Source organism: Cydia fagiglandana, chromosome 22 (genome assembly GCF_963556715.1).
Source record: "Cydia fagiglandana chromosome 22, ilCydFagi1.1, whole genome shotgun sequence".
Taxonomy (NCBI): Eukaryota; Metazoa; Arthropoda; class Insecta; order Lepidoptera; family Tortricidae; genus Cydia; species Cydia fagiglandana.
The window spans coordinates 9,300,509-9,323,073 of NC_085953.1; the positions used below are offsets into that span (position 1 = coordinate 9,300,509).

At 39.5% G+C, this 22,565-nt stretch overlaps 1 protein-coding gene across 1 annotated transcript in view; it reads right to left on the reverse strand.

Annotated features, from left to right (window-relative positions):
• Positions 1–6,601: 6,601 nt before the first annotated feature.
• Positions 6,602–22,565, reverse strand: part of LOC134675460 (plasma membrane calcium-transporting ATPase 2) — a 199,351-nt gene continuing 183,387 nt past the window's right edge. The window contains exons 23-24 of the mRNA XM_063533729.1: positions 11,157–11,225; positions 6,602–8,595 (exon numbers count right to left, since the gene is read on the reverse strand). Of these exons, the coding sequence (XP_063389799.1) occupies positions 8,383–8,595; positions 11,157–11,225 (282 nt within the window). The 3' untranslated portion in view covers positions 6,602–8,382. The remainder of the gene's footprint in view (positions 8,596–11,156; positions 11,226–22,565) is intronic.

Consider the following 22,565-nt stretch of genomic DNA (forward strand, 5'->3'; position numbering starts at 1 on the left):
AACTAAACTTAAAATAAATGTTTACAAAATATCCACCTGCGGCATGGTGCCGTAGATGCTGGCAGCATCAGTTCTTAATTACTTGTCTTGAAATGAATTAATTAATATGTATATCTGGAAACTTAAAATATATTATCGTTATCATTTTTAGGAAATATATTATCTTTTACTGTGGTATCACCGACCTGCACAATGTTTGTTTACGTACCATTGACTACGTAAGAAAAGAATAGCGCTATGCTTTGAATCACATATCTGAACGGGATAGTGAATACCGATAACAATACAATTTCTAGAAATTTCGGGATAGTAGTAAAAAATTTTGTGTCAAATTGAAAGATTTACTTGTGAGGCAAGTATAATTTAAAGTACCTAGTTTGATATAATCTATTAAAACCGCGATATTCAGAAGCAATTTATTGTGTTTAAAAATAAATTTTACGTGTACATCGCCATCTCGTGGCGAGTAGCGATCCTTGTTGTGGAATAACTATTGATGATGGGACGGGAAAAAACTCGAAATTTCTGGAACTCGAAGATTTTCACGAAATAATTGACTGAGCGAACGCGATGCGCGAGTGAAACTGAACAAAAATGATTTCGTAGGTACGTGGATCCGGCTATTCTTTGGCGAGGGGCCCACTGATTAACAGTCCGCCGGATGGTATCGGCCTGTCAGCATGGACATATATATTACTTCGTAAGGACGCGGCTAACGAGCACTAAAAAGGGGGCCGCTACATGGGTGTGATATTTGCATTTATCACACCCCGGCGCTCAGTCGTGTGGCGAATTGCGCAGTAGAAAGTTGTCACGCAGCATAACACAAAAATGCCTTATTGCGTTGTAAAAGGGTGCAAAAACCATTATAGGAAGTATAAGAAAAAAAATGGGATCTCATATCATCGGTAAGTAATTTCCAATTAGGTTTATTTATTGCTTAAAACCAATTTTAAACGATAATTTTATTTCATTCTCACGAGCAACTAATGTTCGCTCGTACGTCATAGCGCTAATGCATTAACCTTGTAAGGACGTCATTTCTCTTTGGAAGTTATTATGAAGTAGAAATGCATACTGCGTGATTTGTATAGGTAAATTTACTTAAATATGATTAGTTGATTACCTACCGGATATAATTACCGAAATTAAAGTACCTATTGTCTGTCTTACAGAGTTTGTTCCCGTTTCTTTTACATAATTATTAAAAACATTCGAAATAACAAGATCAAGTATTTGTTATTGTTTTATTCGTTGACTTAGGTACCTAGTATATTAATTCTTGTCAGGTTAAAGTTTTTAATTAACTGTAGGTAAAACTCAAAAAAAATTAACAGGTGAGCGCTAGAAACAAAGCGCGCATTTTCAAACACCGATTAATTCACATCGCTGTATTTAATACTTTCCATTACCTACTTATATTTTTGCATCATATTTGTGGACAGGTGGCACGCTCTCGTTTCGGAGGCCAAGATTCTCTTTGGATCACTGAGCCAAAATAGTTAGTTTGTATTGCTGTTTCCTTCTTTTTTACTCTACCTGTTTTGCAAGCAAGAAACTAACAGAAATAGTTGTTCGCCGCATTTTACTCGCGAAAGCTCGGGAGGTACTTATCGAACTGTACTGCTGTAGCTAGTAGCTCGGCCAACTTGTCGACCTTGACAGAGCCGGCTTACACAGGGCGGCACACCGCACTGCGCGAATGTTTAAAATATTGCATTGCCACCTGAGACGATAATGACATCACGAAATAACGTAGAAGAACGGAAACTTATAAGGATAAGTTCGCCCATTTTAATACAATAAATATGTTAACTAAACCATTTATTACGAGAATCATAAGTAATACATAGGCAAAGGGTTAGGTTAAGACATATGTAGGTAGGGTAGAAAAGGGGTTTCAGTCGATGTGTGGAAGGGCGGCACCGTCGTCGAACCCAAGCCACCAGGCGGGGGACTTAAACCGGTGGCGTGTGCCTCGGATGCACATGGTGGTGGCACGTATAACGGCGTTACTGATCCTGCATCTCAGCCAGCCCAGTACAGTACTTAGAGATCGGTTCCAACGTTGAGATATGGTTTCTGCCATATGTTTTATAACGGAGGACATTTGGGGTGCATAGACGCTGTCAACAGATGTTACAAGTGGTGTGAAAGTTGCATGTCGCATTTCACAGGGCGTGGAATATTTTCTCTGTTTTTCGTCTTCAGCTGATTTTAGTACAGATGTCACGGGTCTTGAGAGGTAAGAAGGAGCGTCAGTGTCGACGACACGGATATCAAACAACGCCAACAAATACAACAAATAATTTTGATTAACCATAAACTTAATCGACGCTCTTCTGATATAAACCGCGAATAAACTTAACAAGCCTTGTACGCCCGTACAAAGTTATCGCGAGAGTCGAGCTCACGTAGTTGTACGCAGTGTGTAACAGATGGCGCTTTTTTGCTGACATGAAGATCGCAACGGGCAATTCATATGCATGCGCTCATCCATAGTTTATATCTATGCCTGTCAGTTGTTCGGAACTGTCAAAATTTTGTTCTAACTGACAGGCCGATACCGTCCGTAGAATGTAATGTACAAAGGAACAGAACTTTAGAATACTCATACTTACCTATATATTTAATTGCATTTCATGTGTAAGTACTTACCTACAGACAGGCATTGTACAGGTCTGGTACAATAGTATAGTATCATCAGTACAACATGATACCCTATAACCATTAACGTATATATCTATGGACTGGCCTTACGGGCACTAAAAATGGTACTAATTTAGCGGTGTGACGCACGAATTCGAGCCAATCGTGCACTCTAACGCAACTAGTTGCGACCAATAACGCGCGTGATGCGAACTGGTCAACCAATCGCGCGCGTGATGCTAACTCATCAACCAATCGCGTTGTAGCGGTGTCACACCGCTGTACTGGCCCCTGTCATGCCTCATGATTATTGCCCGTAAGGCCAGTCCTGAGATATCTATGTCAATGCCTATAACAGTATTGAAAATTTTTATATGTAGGCACCTATCTACAGAACTCGAACTTGGCATCCTTGTATTTCGGTTCTTGTCGATGAAGTCAGTAATGCATAAACTAAGGTTAAAAACTCACAGATCATGTTAATACAATACAAATACTCTTTATTGCACACCTCAATAAAAGAAGACAATACAAAAGAAAACAAAAATACAAATAAGAGATACAGGGAAACTGTCTTAGGAAACATTAGGTACTTTTTTGTGAAAAAAAAAATGGTATAGTCAAAATTTTGGTCAAGTGTGAGTTGTCCCTAAAAATGATTAATTTTGATGAAATTTTTTTTTGACGCACATCTACTCAGTTTCATGAGGGGATCATTTTATTGTATGGGAAGAAAAAAATCGGGACAGCAGAAGTTAGTCAAATTTAAGAAAATCGTTTTCATTTTTACAACCCGTGTAAATTGAAAACCACTGCCCACTGCAAGGTTTTTATTTAAAAAATATTGCCTATTCCAGTTTTACATTTGAATTTGGAACACTTTATTTGGTTTAAAAAGGATTAAAATACTTTAAGATATTCTTACGCGAGCCTTACCTTACAAATCTAATTTAAAAAAAAAAACAAATTTTAAATTTGGAACTTCTTGAAACAAACAGTATTTTACTTGATATTTCATTGTTTAAAGTTAACATTATGTTAAGTTTTCGTCATGGAATTACCGAACTCGCATAAAGTAGATTTAATTGAAGCGTATTTTGTAAATTATCGTAGCTCTGTGAATGCGTTACAGTGGTATCGGGAACGTTATCCGGACCGCGATCAACCGGACCGCAAAATTTTTGACAAACTGGTGAAAAATTTAAGAAAGGGAGGCTGTTTTAAATTAAAACGGAAGAGACGAGCCACAGTAATAAATGAATTTACAACTATCGCAATCTTAGGATATTTTGAAGCCTACCCAAAAGCCTCATTGAGGGAAGCTGCTAACACTATCGGTGTGCATAAATCTACAGTACGAAAGGTATTGAAGGCTTACAAGTACAAGTGTTACATAGAAGGTCATCTTGTACAAGCATTGCTTCCAGGAGACACTGACCGGAGATTAGCATTTTGCCAGTGGTTTGTAGCATGCTCGATTAGAAACCCGTCTTTTCCAAGCCGGATTATTTGGACAGATGAATGCAATTTTTCAAACAATGGCATGTACAATAGAAAAAATAATCATTTTTGGGCACGTACAAACCCCTTCCGAACTACGGCAACCCATAACCAGGTCCGCTTTTCCTTTAATTGTTGGTGTGCAATATTAGATAATAAAATCTTTGCCATTAAAATTTACCATGGAACATTGAATAGTCAAAAATATCAGGAAATATTAAACATGGCTGTGGATTTAGTAGATATGGCAATTCCATTAAATAATTTGAATAATATCATCTACCAACAAGACGGCGCCCCTGCCCACAATAGTATCGCTACGAAACAGTTTTTAAATGAACATTTTCTTGATCGCTGGATGGGCACAAATGGCCCTATTAAATGGCCACCACGTTCACCCGATTTAACACCGTTGGATTTTTTCATTTGGGGGTACCTTAAAGGTCGAATTTATGCAGATACTTACAACTCGGTACAAGAGTTAAAAGACGCAGTGCATTATCATTTGAACAACATACATCACAACGCCTTGTCTAAAGCTACCAGAGGTGTTCTGAAACGCGCTCGTGCCTGCATTCGACAAGAGGGAGGCCACTTTGAACATTTACTTTAATGTAAAATTATTTTATTAAATTTACCTAACTTCTGCTGTCCCGATTTTTTTCTTCCCATACAATAAAATGATCCCCTCATGAAACTGAGTAGATGTGCGTCAAAAAAAAATTTCATCAAAATTAATCATTTTTAGGGACAACTCACACTTGACCAAAATTTTGACTATACCAATTTTTTTTTCACAAAAAAGTACCTAATGTTTCCTAAGACAGTTTCCCTGTATCTCTTATACTTTAGGATTTCCCCATACTGTCCCACTTAAAAAAAACACACTGTATAGTAACTTAGTGTGTTTTTATGTTAATTGTGAGATAAATACTCAAAACTTGAAACAGCGCAACATTGTTAAAAAATTAACAAGTCTATTTTGAGGGTCTTTTTATGCCGCGAGCTACGAGTTCATAACTGCATAAAGAGTAAAATAATTTATTTAAACGATTGCAGCGACATCTGTGTTTAGTTGTGCGCGTTTATTCTCATTGAACTTGGCTCTCATTTTCACGGTTTAAGTGTATTATGTTACACCGCCATCTCGTGCCAAGTAGCATACCTGCTCACCTTCCATGCCTTTCACGCTGTTTGCTTCTTTACCTGTCAAAGATATCACTAGATGGCGCTGTATTTAACACAGAATGAAACGGCCTAAAATCTAAATAAAATAATCTCTACATAAACACAAACTTGGATTCACCATCATCATCATCAGCCATCGTTGTTTAGACGGTGTTGCGAGAGGATAAATTTCATTTACTTACATTATTTGGCTTCCGTGTGTCACATCACGTCGTACCCTTATTTATTCGGTGCCTAATTAAGGGGTCATTCATTAATTAAGTCACACGAATAGGTGTATCAAGGTTTTATTTCTAATATGTACATATACAGGGCGTCCCACGGCTATGCCACATGGAGGGAAAGTACCCTAAATATTGTAGATGGAACATTTTACTGAAAGAAGACATTATTTTAATTTAAAAAACAATTTAAACTGCATTCATAGATTTTTTAATAATTACATGGTTGAACCGGGAATCGAACCCGCCGCACGAGAAAAAAAATCACCCTGTAGCTTTATCATACCGATCGAAAGGCTTGATCATAAGGATTATTTTTTGCTAAATAACATAGTGTCGGAAATAAAAGGAAGCCCATGAATTTTAACATTTTTAATTCAAAATTAATCAATTTAATTTATCAAATGCTCAAAATGTAGTCTCATTCTGTTGAATACAAAGCCGCACTCTTTTGATTATTTCGCTAAATTTCACATCAAATGTTAAAATTCATGGTCTTCCTTTTGTTTCTGACACTATGTTCTTTAGCAAAAAATAATCCTTATGATCATTGATCAAGCCTTTCGATCGGTATGATAAAGATACAGGTTGATTTTTTTTCTCGTGCGGCGGGTTCGATTCCCGGTTCAACCATGTAATTATTTAAAAATCTATGAATGCAGTTTAAATTGTTTTTTAAATTAAAATAATATCTTCTTTCAGTAAAATGTTCCATCTACAATATTTAGGGTACTTTCCCTCCATGTGGCATAGCCGTGGGACGCCCTGTATAATATATACAGTATACGGCATTATCCCTTTCGGCTATTTAGGGTTGTCAAAATTCAAGTCAATATGTTATCTGTGGTCGTGCACGCAAAGGGACGTTAAGTACCTTTACTTTTTTACCAGTCACTTTTCGCCGATGGAAAATATCGTGAGGAAATCGGAGTAACTCCAACTAGGCCTAGAGAGGTCGTTCTGCGTTCGCTGTGGAAACCCGCGAAAATCGAAGTTACCAGGTTTTTTTTTTTATAAGGCTTTACACAAATAAAACTACACAGTTAAAAACAATAAAATAGATTTTCATTTATTGTGAGACGAAAAATACAACAATGGGACTTATCACCTAAAATGGTTAGTGGCAGACTGTTGTGTCGAAACAATTGATTGTCGGGTCGGGCGGCGCCGCGACGCGACGCGCGCCTCTAACACTACAGTACACTCCTAATTTATGTCTTTCATTGGGTAACTCGTGGAGTCGTGGCTCATAACGAATATCAACGAAAATATATATAAATACACAAACCATGATCTCTATTCACTGAAATCATAGCTATACTTTTAAACATGTGAAGTTTCAATAGTTCATTTCATTAACTAAGTTTTTTTTAAAAAGGCTTTATTGATTTGAAGCTAATACTTAATTACTTACAAGATTGTTTAGTAGTTTTAATAGTAGTCGCGGGACGGGCCCCGTCGTCGTGGTTGGGCGTGCGGCCCCGGAACAAAACGTAACAACTCTCAATACCGCTACTATGAAACGTTCTATACAAAATTGAACATTGCCGCTTCGCTAATCGTTTACTAAAACAAGATGGCGGCGAGCGGCGACTCGGTCGAACTCGTCACTAATCGATTAAGTACATGTCTTACTTTATAAGTTGAAAATGCCACTGCTGCGATCCTACTTCGCCTATGTCTGGAGCGCGCGGGCACTGGCGGAGGCCGGGGGCCGCGAGTCCGGACGCCGACCGCGAGCTCCCCGCGAGGCCGAGGCCCGCCCGAGGCCCGCGCCCCGCGCGAGGCCCCGAGCCTCCACCAGTGCGCGCGCGCGCTTCGCTATTGCTCATAGAGAAAAAATTCCAAAATCAATTCGTTACACCGTAGACTATATTTTGTTTAATAAACTTGAAGTATTTATCAATAATCAATAAGTACATTATAATAATTGAATAATTAGTATTTTGTTTCATAAGAGATACTAGCATTACAAATAAATACCTTCAGCTATACAATTTAATGTTTATTTCTATTTAAACATTTTGAAGATGTTTAAGTGGACTACGTCGGTTTATACACAAGAGTGGTCGTTTCTTGTATAGAAACTAGTTGATGCGTCTACGCTTCGAGATATGACTTAAATGTATACTTAGATTTAGGGGGAAAATGTCGTAAAAACAAAAAGAAAAGTTATTGAAATTTATAACAAACACCTTAACTAATACTCAATGTAATAATTTAGTCAAAGTATATGTATATATATGTAATATGATGAATACATAGATGTGTGCGGCGTGGCGGAGGCCGCGGGCGTGGTAACAAATGAAACGGTTTATACAAGATCCGGAGCCCCCCCCACCTCGCGTCCAAGACAAAAGCAATACAAAACATTTCATTCCGTGTAAGAGATGACACGATGGTATGCGAAAAATTTATTTTTTTTCAAAAAACACACGCCCATTCGCTCACCCTTGCGCTTAAATCTAAAATTAATAATTAGACAATATTTTTATTTGTTCAACAGACGCGCGCTAACGCACGCGTATTATAATAAAATATTTTCAAAACAATCGAATAATTAAACACACTAGTTAACAATATAACTTATGCTCAAATACACGGGCGGGCTGGCCGCGGCAACCATACTCGAACCAAACGAAACGATCCTCGTTCTGTTTAAAAATATGATTTTATACACAATCGTTTTAGCATATATAATAATCATTACATTAGAGCGATGGCAGCGTAACGGTCGGGAACGTCTTTGGGCACGGTCGGGCGCTATAATACTGTTATCGCTAATTTATTGCATCCGTGAGCGGGGACCGTGGGGGTGGCGGCGTTAGACGGCGGTCTCGGTGTGCGAGTGGGACGACAGGCGCTCCACGTCGATGTCGTGCGGCGCGAGCGCGTCACGCGTCTCGTACTCGACGCTCGACGAGTGCGAGAAGCGCTTGCTCAGCGCCGTCTGCTTGCGCAGCGCCTCGGCCAGCGCGGCGTCCGCCAGCGAGCCGCGCGAGTCCAGGCCCTGCCGGAACGCGTTCACCACGCGGATCTGCGCCCAACCAACACGTTAGTCAGAGTCCGGAGCGGCGCACGAGCGGTGCTCTCGCCTCGATCCCTGGTTATATGCCGGCCGGTGCCGTGCCCGATCCGAAACACAGAGAAACACCCCATTCGTGCTCAGAGAGCACGAAAGGCTAGTTTCCAGGTGGCTATTGAAATTAAGTGTATAAGTTTTGTGTAAGATTGCCGATTAAAGAGTGAATAGAACTGTTAGAAGTTGATGGTGAAGAATTATAAGGCCGGCATATAACCCGTCCCAGCGACCACCAGCCGTTCACCCAACTCTCGTGTTTGAACAAGGATTGTTATCACAAAAAACGAGAGCGGGCACGGGAGAACGCTTGGGATCGAGGTCCATTCTCACCTCCAGGTGGGAACGCTTGGCTGCTCTGATCCGACTCTAATTTTGTGTCAAAAACTAGTTGCCATTCTAGGTCTATTTGTCTAGTGACGTGCTATCACTTGGCACCATCTAAAGCTAATTTCGGATCAGATAGCCAGTATTTTGAGAGCAACACGGGTGCACGCCGGTTCCGTCGCAGTCAGTCGCGACGAGACCGGGAGAAAAATTAGTAAAAACATAAATTGAAGCACACCGAGCCATAAAAAAAGGCGGTAAAGCAGGTAATTCACAATTCCAGTCACAGATACGAAGGTCGAGCCGGCGGGGCCGGTCATGCAGTGATTCGATCGGGCCTGTCCACAACCAAATTGGCAAGAGTTTATGGCTACAATCTGTCAAAAGACGCTTTAAAATCTTACATAAACCAGGGCTCTTTAACACTGGTTTATGTAATTTGGCCTCAAGTGTCAGATTACATCCAAACGTTGCGAATTCAGTTGTATAAGCCTCACAAGGGTAATCTTCCGTCGCTGCTCCTCTGAATACAGACATCGTCGTAGGGTGCCAATAGTGTCGAGACGTGAACCTGTCGTGAGCATGCTGGCGGTGCATTAGCGAACAAGTCTTCACGCGGCTGAGATCAGCTATGAAATTCGAAAATACCCACTGTATTTTTGAAATTCAGAAAGACGCAGCCCATGAAGCGATAGCTAATGCAAGGCTCAAGTCAGAGCGATCAGTCTGATCCGTAAATGTACCAATCCTCGGATGGTATATTGCCGGATCAAGCCAACCGACCAACGAGCCCAGCGCCTCTGTGACTGTTTTTGGAGATTGACCTCTTCTATGCTACTCGCGACCAAGCTATGGAACTGCGATGCCCTATTGTACACACTATGCATTACGAAGCAACATAGAACGCCTGATTCAAGGTCCCATGAACGAAGCATGGTATAAGCGTCCTCGAATGACAATGGGCCCTTATCAGAGTCGGAACCTAAAACATCACAATCAAAAGCATTCGCTTATGAAGAAAGAAAACACTATAAGCTATTTAATGGTCTATTTATTGTGATTTTAAAAGCTTTTATGTAATCGTTTTCCAATGAATTTTGTAGAACCCCACGATTTTTATGTGCATTAATGTGAGGCAAAATAATTAAAATAATATTATATGATAATGATGCAACAAAAATTTTAAGCGATATGCTATTTGACGAGACTCGACAATTGCTAGAAGAAACAACGCTAAAAGCGTTTAATGGAATGCTTAATAAAATTCTATGAAGCGATGATCAACTAAGGACGTGTTAAAGATTCTGCGAAATTTGTCTAAGGTAACTATTCGTCTAAATCCCCTAAAAGTATTTAGAACTATAATTAATTACATACTATGTCTATTGTTCGATCAAAAATATACAACGGAATGTTAAGATTACGATTGAAATAGTTTCGTACAAAAGAATATTCTTAGTTACTTGGAAACTCTATAATACAAGTTCCTGACTCCATAATCTAGTGCTCCAATGATTATAGAAACAACATTAAGATTGATAAAAGACTAGAATCTTTCACGACGAGTTCAAAGGTGACATGGATGTAAAAATGGATTACAAATACATGCATTTGGATGCATGCATGAATGCGAGAAGCATGCGACACTGACCTTCTGTTTACGCCACGGCTGCAAAATGTCCTTAAATGGCGCGATCGGTTAACTTGTACTTTAGTAAACTCTGGTATTTTATCCGCTTAGGGTGGTATTCCATCAGTCCAATATTGGTCCAATGTGCATTGTGATATCTCACTAAGCAAAATGTGAGACGCAATTACACATTGGATCAAGATATTACACAGATGGAATACCACCCTTAAGATCGGTTTTCCTAGGATATCGATGCAGTCATATAGCGGCTGTCTCCATAGTAAATAATACGGCTAAATATGGATGTCGTAGTATTTGCATGGAGACGGCCGCTATACGACGGCACCGCTATCCTAGGAAACCAGAGCATTAGGGTGGATGTGTTGTTTTTAACCGATCGCGTCGACTTTCACCGACAAGCAAAACATAAAGGTCAGAGTTAGAGACAGTGGACTGGACAGAAAAGTTGTAGTATAGACAGAGTATTAGAGAATATATAAGAAAAAAACTGAACAAAAACGAGATGTGAGTGAATTAGCGTCGCCATTATTATATATCTTACAGCCTGGTCTGTCGAAGTCTTGCTGTACGGGACGGGGATCAGGCGTTCCTGTAACTCGCCACCTATGACCTTCGGTGTGCAAGTGGGATCATGGAAAAGAAAATAAAAACGAGAACATGAAGGAAAACGTCACGAAGAAGAAGTCGTAGGTATAAAAAATAATATACAGATCTGGTCTGAACAGGCGCTCTCTACCTTTAAAACATCTAAAGCTCGGTTTTCCTAGGATAGCGGTGCCGTAATATAGCGGCCGTCTCCATACTAAATAATACGACTAAGTATGGATGTCGTAGTATTTGTATGGCGACGCTATATGACGGCACGGCTATCCTAGGAAACCAGAGTTTAAGCGTGTTGTTTTGAGGTTACCGAGGTGACGTGTGACATTGTCGATTTTTTGGAACCTATTAACTGTTAGCGAGCTCGCAGCAGGCGCGTTTGTTAGCTAGTAATGCTCTAGTTTCCTAGGATAGCGGTGCCGTCATATAGCGGCCGTCTCCATACAAATACGACGACATCCTTATTTAGCCGTATTATTTAGTATGGAGACGGCCGCTATATGACGGCACCGCTATCCTAGGAAAACCGATCTTAACTTGAACTAACAAACGCGCGCTATTGCGAGCTCATTATTAGTTAATAGATTCCTTAATATTATTCGACTATATCACAACTCTCCTCTGTCACAACTCACCTCGGTCGCTACTTAGGTACTTAGTTTGTATTTTGTTAAGAAAAGGTGCTACAGAGAAGTATGGTTGTAGTGAGCGCCTGCTCCGATCCGTGATTGTCACGAACGGAAAGTGAACATCAGAAAGATCTTCAGGGACTGCACGAAGCTTGTGCCTCGAAGCGATGGTCGGGTTCAAATAAACAGAATGTACAAATAAAATACATAAAACGCAGGGTTCCTCCTATTCCTTAAGAAGCACATTCATGGGGTGTGCACTTAAAAACTATTTTATTTTCCATACCAGGGCTCCATAGCCATTTTTAAACGTTGACATAATCATAAAAGAAATACAATAAAACATTGATGTACATCGAACATTTATTTCCTAACGTGGTCCTGAAAGTTCGTGAAGCGTTGATTTATTGTTTTTCAAGTTTGTATGTGCGAGTGTGTGTTTGTGTGTCGGGCGCGTGCGCCCGCGCCGTGTGGCTGTCTCTGTGTCATGCGACTGTCTCTGAAGCACACAAATCATGTTTCACCGAAGTGGCTCACATACCAGAACTACATTGATGTCTAACTATACTAACTACAGAATAAGCTTTGTGAATTGGCTGCAAAATAATGATTAGAATAAAAGAAAAACATTTAGAAGCGCTCTGTGTACGTGTGAAGCGCTAGTAGAGCGTACGTGCTGGATCGTACAGCATGTATCTATGTGTTTGTGACGTTGCCGGTGAGGCATGCAGCTACAAGCGCCTAGCTCTACAACTTGCGCACGACACTCAGCCGGGCGGCCCCAGCAGTTACCTTAAAATGCAGCTCCGAGGCACAGGGTGAAATGAAAGTTACTTTGGAGTACAGATACTTTAATACTAAAGTCTAAGAGACAAGAAGCTTCAGTAACGAGTTAACAGAGTACCGGACTGCCCGGTTCAAGTGACACCACTCTATGGGGCGACGCTCGCCACTATAAGCGTAATTATTAAATTTTTGAAAAATTCCAAGTTTAATTTTTAAAATCTAAATTTTTTGGTGTACACCAAGACACGAATTTTATTTTTTTATCTTTTGTTTTTGTTTAAATTTAAATATAACTACCATATCTTAACAATTAAGTAGCAGGCAATGATTTGGATCTACACGTGTGCATTTATAAATTTGCGATTCGATACATAATATAATATAGTATATTTAATATAGACGCTATTATACTTAACATGTATACATTTTCAGTTCACTATATCCCTCATAGTAGACGGATAGTTAAATTTGCTTGAAATTAGAAACTAAAGTAACTAAAATGAAGGTGAAATCAAAGAGAAGGTGATAAGTATATCTATAGATAGGAAAGTATGGAAGACCAGAGTGGTGTAGTGTTAGACTGTGAAGCTCGGTGATAATGACAACGTCTGTCTTGAGACCGAAGTAAAACCTAAAGAACGCATTGACGTATATATTTAAGGACTGGCCTTAAGGGCAATAAGAATGGGGCATGAATGGGGCCAGTACAACGGTGTGATACGGCTGCAACGCGATTGGTTTACGAGTTTGCATCACGCGCGCGATTGGTCGCAACTAGTTGCGTTAGGCTGCACGATTGGCTCGAATTCGTGAGTAACACCGCTGAACTAGTACCATTTTTAATGCCTGTAAAGATCAGTTTTACTAGGATAGCGGTGCCGTCATATAGCGGCCGTCTCCATACTAAATAATACGACTAAATATGGATGTCGTAGTACTTGTATGGAGACGGCCGCTATATGACGGCACCGCTATCCTAGGAAACTAGAGCATAAGGCCAGTCCTTAGATATAATACGTCAATGAAAGAAGGACACATTTTACGAAGATCTCACGACGAGATGATGCCATTACCCAACCATTTGCCATTTAGAAAGGAAAATCTAATTAATTTTAACGCATCATCTTATGTGTTTCATCAGCCGTAGTTAATCCATGCAGAGTACTACCAAACCTCCATCGTCTTGTATTCAAACGCAGCGCTAATATAACTAATAACTATTAATAAAATAAATTAAATAGTAAGTCAAGTGACTGTGTATATGCTGTGGGACATATACGGGGTACAGCTAGATCACACAACATACAGTTAACTATGAAACATTCATTAACTAGACACGTAACATTCGCAACCAACTCCTAGGCAACCGCGAAAATCCTAGTTCGTTTTCGAGCAACAATCTCTGTCACTCTAATTACGCCATAATTGGAGTAAAAGAGAAATATGCCCGAAATTTGCGAACTTCGGTGTTCGCGGTAGGCCCTCTGACATGACAATAGAAAAACAATCTATCGCATTCTCTCAGCAAACATACAACACAAACAAATAACAAGCAAATTTAATTATCATACCGTTAAACGTATATAAAAGGACTTGACTAGCACGTATTTGTGAGTTTGTTTTTTATTTTTATAAAAATGGCACATTATTTTTTCCCGTATCATAAATTATCAATTTAGTACAACACATAACAATATATTATTTTGTATATTTGTTACAAAAAGACAAGTTTTAGGAATATTTACAGAAAGGTTTTTTTTTAGAAAAAACAATACAAAATAAATAATTTTTATCATGTTAACAAGGGTTCCGTAGCGGAGCGTCGGTTAATCTACACAGGTGCACCATATTTATATATAAATCTATAAAATAATTTGCGAATCTCTAATGTCCTTACTCTAATACTTTCAGTAAACAATTAATCACATCTTAAACTACGCTTTACATTTTTAGAATCTTTAAAACGTTTTTATGTCAATTTATATATTTTAAGTAACGGTTATTTTAGAAAAGGAGTATTTATGTTTGTTTTAAATATTGATGGCAGTTTGAATTTCGAACTCGCCATCGCTGGCCGTTATTGGGGCGTTTTTTTTTAATCATCGCTTTGATGCGATACGGGGCTGAGAGCCGGGAGGGAGCTGCCGCCAGACTGCACGCTGATTCTTCGGTGTTCCGCCAAATAATTATTGACAAATATCCTGCGACCGGCCATAATGTCCGCCTTTTGCTGTAAACAACGACGGCCCGTCAGTGTCGCCGTCCCACTGCTCCGCGGCCATTGCGTTCGTTAAAAATAAAATACATATGGCATTCCAAAACCAAAAATTTAAACCTATTTTGACGTTTTATTTTTAAAATAAACCATTTTAAAAACGACGTTAGTAAGCAGCTAGGAGTTTAGATTGGTTTTAAAATGCCAAAACTAGTTACTAATAGGGAAGAAATTGCTGTTAGTAGAGTAAAAAGGTTTTTTAGAAAGCAGTATCGCTTGTAGGTGCCTGTTTTGACTAGGGGAGGGCATTCACTAGCTGGGTCGGGCGGGGCATCCACAGCAAACACTAATAGGGTAATTGTGTCAGATACCGTCCAATTATAGGAGATGCCTACTTTGAAATGCAAAAAAAAAATATTTAAGTAGTCTTACTTAAATGTGCTATATTTGTTTGTATTGCTCATATTGTCTATTTTAGGTTAATATTACGTGACCTTAAATAATATTTACGGTTTATTTTATAAAAAATATATTTTGAAAAAGTAGGGTTAATTCAGTTTCCGTCCGCCTGTGAGCTACTTTTCGTCCACATATGAGTCAGTTTTCGTCCACTGTATGAAAAAGTACTGTAGGGTGCATTATTGCATTGAAAATCAATTATACCTATCTTTATTTTTTTGTTTTTATGTTATATAGATAATTCTTAGTTAGTTACTAGCTTCTGCCCGCGACTTCGACCGTGTAGAATGGTTATTTTCGTGATAAATATTTATATATATTTCCTTCCTCAGTAGACCGACAAACAGTGTTACATTCGCATTTATAATATATAATATCAATATAATAAGGATTCATTTATTTTTAAGCTATGTACGTTACTAGTACTGGCTTAGTTTTGTTGTATATAGCTAGGGTCATTGCGTTAGTTTTCATCAACTTATCGGAGCTGCCAGAGTAGCTGGACAATAAAATTTATCATGAAATACCCACTTAAATATATGATAGTTATTTGTTTTCTTGTGTTAATTTATGTATAGGAAAAACTAATGCAGATGCATTATTAAGATAAACACCAGTTATAATTATAATACCTACCCACTTTTATTTTATTAATAACAGATATTTAACTTGTTTTTCTTAAATTACTAACAATCTAATACAATCTATTTATCAACTTTAGATAATATTATTTATATTATACAGTGAAACCTGGTTAAGTGGGACCTGGATAAGTGAGAAACCTCTATAGCTGGGACTCATGGTGCGGTCCCGACACTTTAGCACTGAATTACCTCTGTTACTGAGAAAAAACGAACCTCTATTTGTTGTCGTGATTTTATAGTCACATTGACCTCTATAATTGAGACAGAGAGTGTATTTTACCTCTTTTACTGAGACTATATTTATAAGATTACATTTTCCTAATTGTTTTTTAGAATTTTATAGGGAATTGACTTCTGTATCTGAGATAACGTCAATCTATGACCTCTCTTACTTGGACTTCATTAACAATTTCCGTATTCTTACTAACTCTTAGTCTATCCATAAATTCCGCATTTGCCTAATTGTGTCTAAACAACTTCAAGTTTGATTTAGTTAGTTAATTTATGTAAGTAGTTAAAACTATCGAAACGAAAGCTGAAATTTTGACAAGTAACACGAAAAAAAAAAAACATTTATTATTTATTAAATTTCTAATACGCAATGAAGTCCGTATCAAATTTAATTTAATTTTCAACTATCTATCCTTTGGAGAATCATTCAAAATAAATTCAAAGAAATATTTCAACAGACTTAAAAAATATTTAGGGACAAGGATTATTTTACCTTATTTATTTTTAAAGATAATTACTAAATACCTTATTAACCACCTCTATAACTGAAATATACTCTATTCTCACCTCTATTAATGGAACCCTCTGTAAATGAGACATAAATTTATTTGTACCTGGCTAACTGGGAGCCTGTGTAAGTGGAAAACCTCTTTAAGTGAGACAAATTTGCTCGTCCCTTGAGATTTCACTTATCCAGGTTTCACTGTATTATTATTTGAGAAATTCAGAGTCTGAATATACATGGTCATTCAATAATTTATTTTTTTGTAGGAAAAGATCTCTATGTATGGTCATAGTCGTGAGGGAGTTCATTCTGAATTAATTAATTGCCCATAGAGATTTAGGCACTGAAATTCTTTAGAAAAACAGCTCGTGTCGTGTATGATGGTGCCTTATAAAGAATCTATGATAAATAATATGTAAAATATTAGGCCAAGCGCGCACCACGACTTTTTGTCGCGCGATAATTTAGTCGCAGAAATGTAACGTATGTCATATAAACGGCAGTGCGCGCATATGCGACAAAAAAATCGCAGCGATTTTAAAATTGTGATTTGTCACATTTTTCCGCGACTGCTCGCGACGCGATTGTCACAAAGTGAATTGCAGCATACGGAGTTGTATGGCCCCGCGCGCACTGCGATAATAAAATCGCACCCGGACCTCAGTCCGCATTTCGCTCTCCAAGAGTCAACATATCGGAACCTGCTTCTCCAATGGAGTCACAAGATGAGACGCTAGATGTTGACCGTTTAATTATAGAAATAGAAGGAGATCACCTTTGTGGTATAAATACTCAAAGTCATACAGCGATTGCATATTGTTTCACGACAAGCGACTGGTACGAAATCCATGTCGAGAATGAACAAATCGTCGACTTTTCATCGCAGTGCGCGCAGTGAATTTTCTGCGATAAATTACAGCGTGATTCTAAAGCCCCCTCCACATTCGTGCGCGAATCGCGGCGCGAAGCCGCGAACGCGAGTGTGGCGTCGATGTTCGCAGACAGCGAAATCGACTCCACACTCGCGTTCGCGGCTTCGCCCGCGATTCACGCGCATAGTCTGTAGGGGGCTTAAAATCGTGTCGCAAAAATTAAACTCGTGGTACGCGCTTGGCCTTACAGACGCCCGGACCGCGACTTTGCGGTCCGGCGCATGTTCGATCGTGTGTAAGGTGATCCGCCGTATGTATGTCCATTAAAGCCGTGTAACAGACAACCGCACCCATGAGTGAGAGCGAGAAAGAGATGGCTTTTAAGGACGCAGTTTTATAAAGCCACACATTCACACTCCTACCGTCCTACAAACGGCTAAACGGTAGGACGGCTCGTAGTCTGCAACCCCCATACACAATCCTACCCAACGAGGCGGACTACGAGGCGGCCTACAAGGTAGGAGTGTGAATGCGGGGCTTAAGTGAGAGCGAAAAACAGATACTTATTAAACCAGCATCCACACGGCCTGGTACAGCTATCAGTTCATGCTGTAGGATATAGAGCGAGGTAGGGAGACAATTATATGTCTCGTTCTTGCAGGACTATTTTGTAACATCGTGTAAATACTGCTTAATAATCATAGACATTTCAATTATTTTAAAGCCCGCTCCACACTCGTGCGCGAGTTGCGGTGCGGAGCCACGAATGCGAGTGTGGAGTCGATTTCGCAGATCTGTGATCTCGACTCCACGCTTGCGTTCGCGGCTTCGCGCCGCGATTCGCGCACGAGTGTGGAGCGGGCTTAAGGTTAACTGGTTTGCGAAACAAGCGGTATCCAGACGGGATGATAAAATCGACCTATTTGATCAGGAATGAAATTGGCGTCAATCTCCAATTTAATCACCAATTTTAGATTTATGGTAATATTAGAGCCCTCTAAATTGAAAAAATACCCCAGAACGAAAATACTGGCGTCACAAATTATATAGTATTCTTGCATCTCATTTTATCGGTAATATCGGGCATTATCGGCGGTTGAATTCGGCGAGCCAAATTGTCGTTTGCGTCCGCACGTCCTGATTCGATCGGGCAATTTAATCAGATTGGCAAAAAATTGACTAGTCTGGATACGCGTTCTTAAAATTGCTTTATTTTTTTTTTAATATTAAGGAGGGAAAATCGTAGGTATTTGTCATTTTTTATATTAAGATTCGAGTAATGCTTGATGCTTAAATAATTAATTGCCTATTTAAACTTATTTCCTCGCATATTTGGAGCAAAGCACTATGCTCCGGTGGGAATAGCAATTCGTGGAATCGTCTCATTGTCGGACTCAGTTCAATTCTTTCATTTCGTCGAACAAAATCGAAACTCATCCACGAATTGCTATTTTCGCCCTCTGTAATCATGTAATAATAAATCTCGTCTACACCACTCATAGTACATGGACGGAAACTGAAACAATATTTAAAGCTATTTTTAGTTTTCGACCACGTATTTTAAATATGATTTTAATCAAGCAACAGTGACAAAATCGTGGACGAAAACTAAAATGTATAATCTTATAAGCAAGAAACATCATTTTAAGAGAAAATATATAGTAGTTTATAAGTCTTTTGAAGTAAAACGACCATAACAAATACTCACCTAGCTGTTCCAGTTACCGTCCGTGTGGTCGGAAACTAAATATTTTTCAAAATTAGTATGTCAGTATTCGTCCACTAAATTTATCAAAGATTATTATGAAAAAACTATAAAAAACACTTAAAATTGCGTTTATTATACATTTAAGTTGCAGTATGGGCCAATAACGTAACTTAAACTAGCTAAATTAATTAATAAACTTACCGTGAACATTTGCCGCCAACACTTTCTTTTTCTTGCAAAATGACGTTTTCAGGCTTTGGGTGCAATGCCGCCACTTACATAATTTTTATTTAAGCCGCTATTTGTCAAATAACACTTTTATTTTGGTAAAAATATTGCTTAGACATTATGGATTGCAACAAATCCAAACATGTGTGAGAAGGCTTGTTTCTATTCAAATTTTCCGCAATTCTTTGTAGCAACTCCGCCAAGTGGACGGAAACAGGCACTGGACGGCAAACAGACACAATTACCCTATATAAAATAATATAAAGAAATATAAATACCGTGTGGGAAGCTATACTACGCATGTAAGTCCGGTATGTGAGCGATCGCGATGCTTCGGCCGTTTCGGTGAATCGAATGCTGTGTAGCTATTTAGGTATCGAGAAAAAAAAACTCGGAAATAATTTTAAAGTTTTATTATGAGATTTAAATATCTTGGTCGTTTATAGTGCCGGTTAAGTATGCATTTTTAACAATAAATAAAAATACTATCATTATTAACTTATCCATAAGTACATACACAACCGAATCAATAATAAACTAAGGAAAAAATTAAGCTGTTTTAATGATATCTGTTACTTATTTTACTAGTTTTGGTAGTAATGGAGATTATAGTAAAGCATTTAATTATTTGTTTTATTCTGCTTAAATACTATAAGTGTTGGAAGTTTGGAAGGTTATTGTGATAAATTATATTTTTAGGTCTACGTTATTGAACAGTAATACACTATTTTAAATCAAAACATAATCTTGGATCTTTTAGAAAGCCCTGATAACTTGATCGACACGTTATCAAAACTTTGAATCAGACATCTAGTAAAAAATACAATAAGTGCATACTCACAGACATATCTGTACATGCAAAACACTGTAACATAAGCATCAAATCACACTTTAAATGCGAAGCAAAAATAATAATAAAAAAAACAAAAACATTTGTACCAAAAATTAAAACAATTACACATTATATCAATGTATACCCAGTACTTACAATCTAAGTGTGAAGCCGCCATTTTGTTGAAGACCACTGACAAAATGGCCGCTCGGTTTCATAAAAGCTTTATGGGGGACAACCGCTCGATACAACGATTGGTCAATAGCCGCGAGGGCTCCGTTTACTAGTACTAGTACCGCACCTAGAGTACCGTACTGTACTGCGCATGCGACTAGGTACTTACAGCGACGCCTAGCGAGCCCACCTAACTTACCGTCAACATCTGAAAAGAGCGACATCGCTAGAATTCTCTCCCCACCCAACTAACAAAAGAAAATGCTATGGAATTTGTTTGAAAATTTATTTCAATTCAATGTAAATAGATCTCGTAACATTAGCAAAACCAATTTGTTTATTTAAATAGGTATACATTTTGATAGCTCTTTATTTTCTGGTAAGCGTGATGTGTGTTATTCATACTAAACTTTAGGCGCGTATACAGCCGTTCGCTACGGCGGAACAGAATGCATTGGTCTCCCAGCTTCGAGGAGTCGGGTTTGTGGTCCCAAAATTTATTATGAAACAAAACACGTAGGCTGCATAGTCGCATAGCTCAAGTCCTTACCAACAAAGTTATCGTAAAACATACTACTGCCACAATAGCTAGTGAGAGTCGAAATATTAAAAAGTTTTAAAATTTTAGTAAAATCTCAAGTCTAAGGAAAGTTACAATTTTAAAAAGGAGTTTTATATAATTTTTCTTTACAATAGCTATACAAAATATCACTGCTCCGATATACACACAGATGCACTCCTCATAGTTATGTACAAGTACGCTTCGAGGAGGCTACGCGAGTAGCTCGCCCGAACACTAAACTATGCGAATCGTCAACTAGTAGAATCTCAAACACTATTGTATTATTAACATCAACGTACAAAATATGTATTGAAATGTACAGGCACTGCGCGCAGGCCACGGCCTGGCCGGTCTAACCTCTATTCGGTTTATTGCTATCGACTACCTACCTCTAAAAATTTCAACACTTAATAAAAATTCTTAACGTACTATAAATTAAGACTGACTTAAATGAATAAATCGTTTTAAAGCATAAATATGCGTCGATTAATCGAGAAGGCGAGAGATTACGCGGAGATTAGTCGTTAAGTACGATCGGAGCTCACCGACTCGCGGCAACAAACAAAATATCGAATAAAGCGGGGCCTCGCCCCGGGACAAAGTAAAACGTGCCAGGTGAGGGTGGTGTGTTGTGCGGTGTCTGTTAGAATATGGTGGTCTCAGTGCGGGCGGGCTGGTCGGCGGCGTCCTCGTCGATGTACGGCACGTCCGCCGGCGCGGCGCGCAGCCGCGAGCGCAGCCCCGCCGCCGAGTGCGCCGACAGCCGCTCCTCCAGGTCCTCCAGCGTGGACTTGAACGCCCGCACCACCCGCAGCTGCAACCAACACAACCCTCCAGTGCCCGCCCCTGCCGCCCCCTCCTCCCGTCTCTACCCCCTCCCCCCTCCGCCCGCGACACTCGCGTGAGTGTGGTGTGGATTACCGCGATGCTGTATTCAGAGTTACACCGTGACTATGCGACGGCTAGTAAAACGTGGCTAGGACATGCAACTATCGAACCCTGCTTCTCTGGACGGATGACCGGTGCCGGATAGTGACATGCTCGCGTATAGAGGATTTTAAAAAGTGCTAGCGATCGTTCGAAAACAATGTGGTCTCCGAGGAGTCTAGATGACAAGCGGGGCGATGCCGGACGTGCTGGACGACACGCGGGACACACTACCGGAAAGTGGGGGGGATGCATAACAGACGACAGAGCTATGGAGAACTAGGTGAAGCCTACGACACTCTGCACGAAAAGAATCTAAATTCTAGAAATTTAAACTGTTAATGGGAGTCTCACCAGCTCCCAGAAACAATTTGAGAACGCGGGGACGGCTAGTCAGTCAGGAAGGCCGGGTGTGAGGCCGGCCGGTTAGTCGGGATGGCCGAGGGTTCCGCAGAGTGTCGCAGGCCGCTACGCTACCTACGCTAGGGTACCGTGAGCGCGCCGGCGGGGACGGGCGGGGCCGCGCCGCCCCTACACCTCGGTCTCGAGCGCGGGCCGCGGTTGCCAACAACAACGGT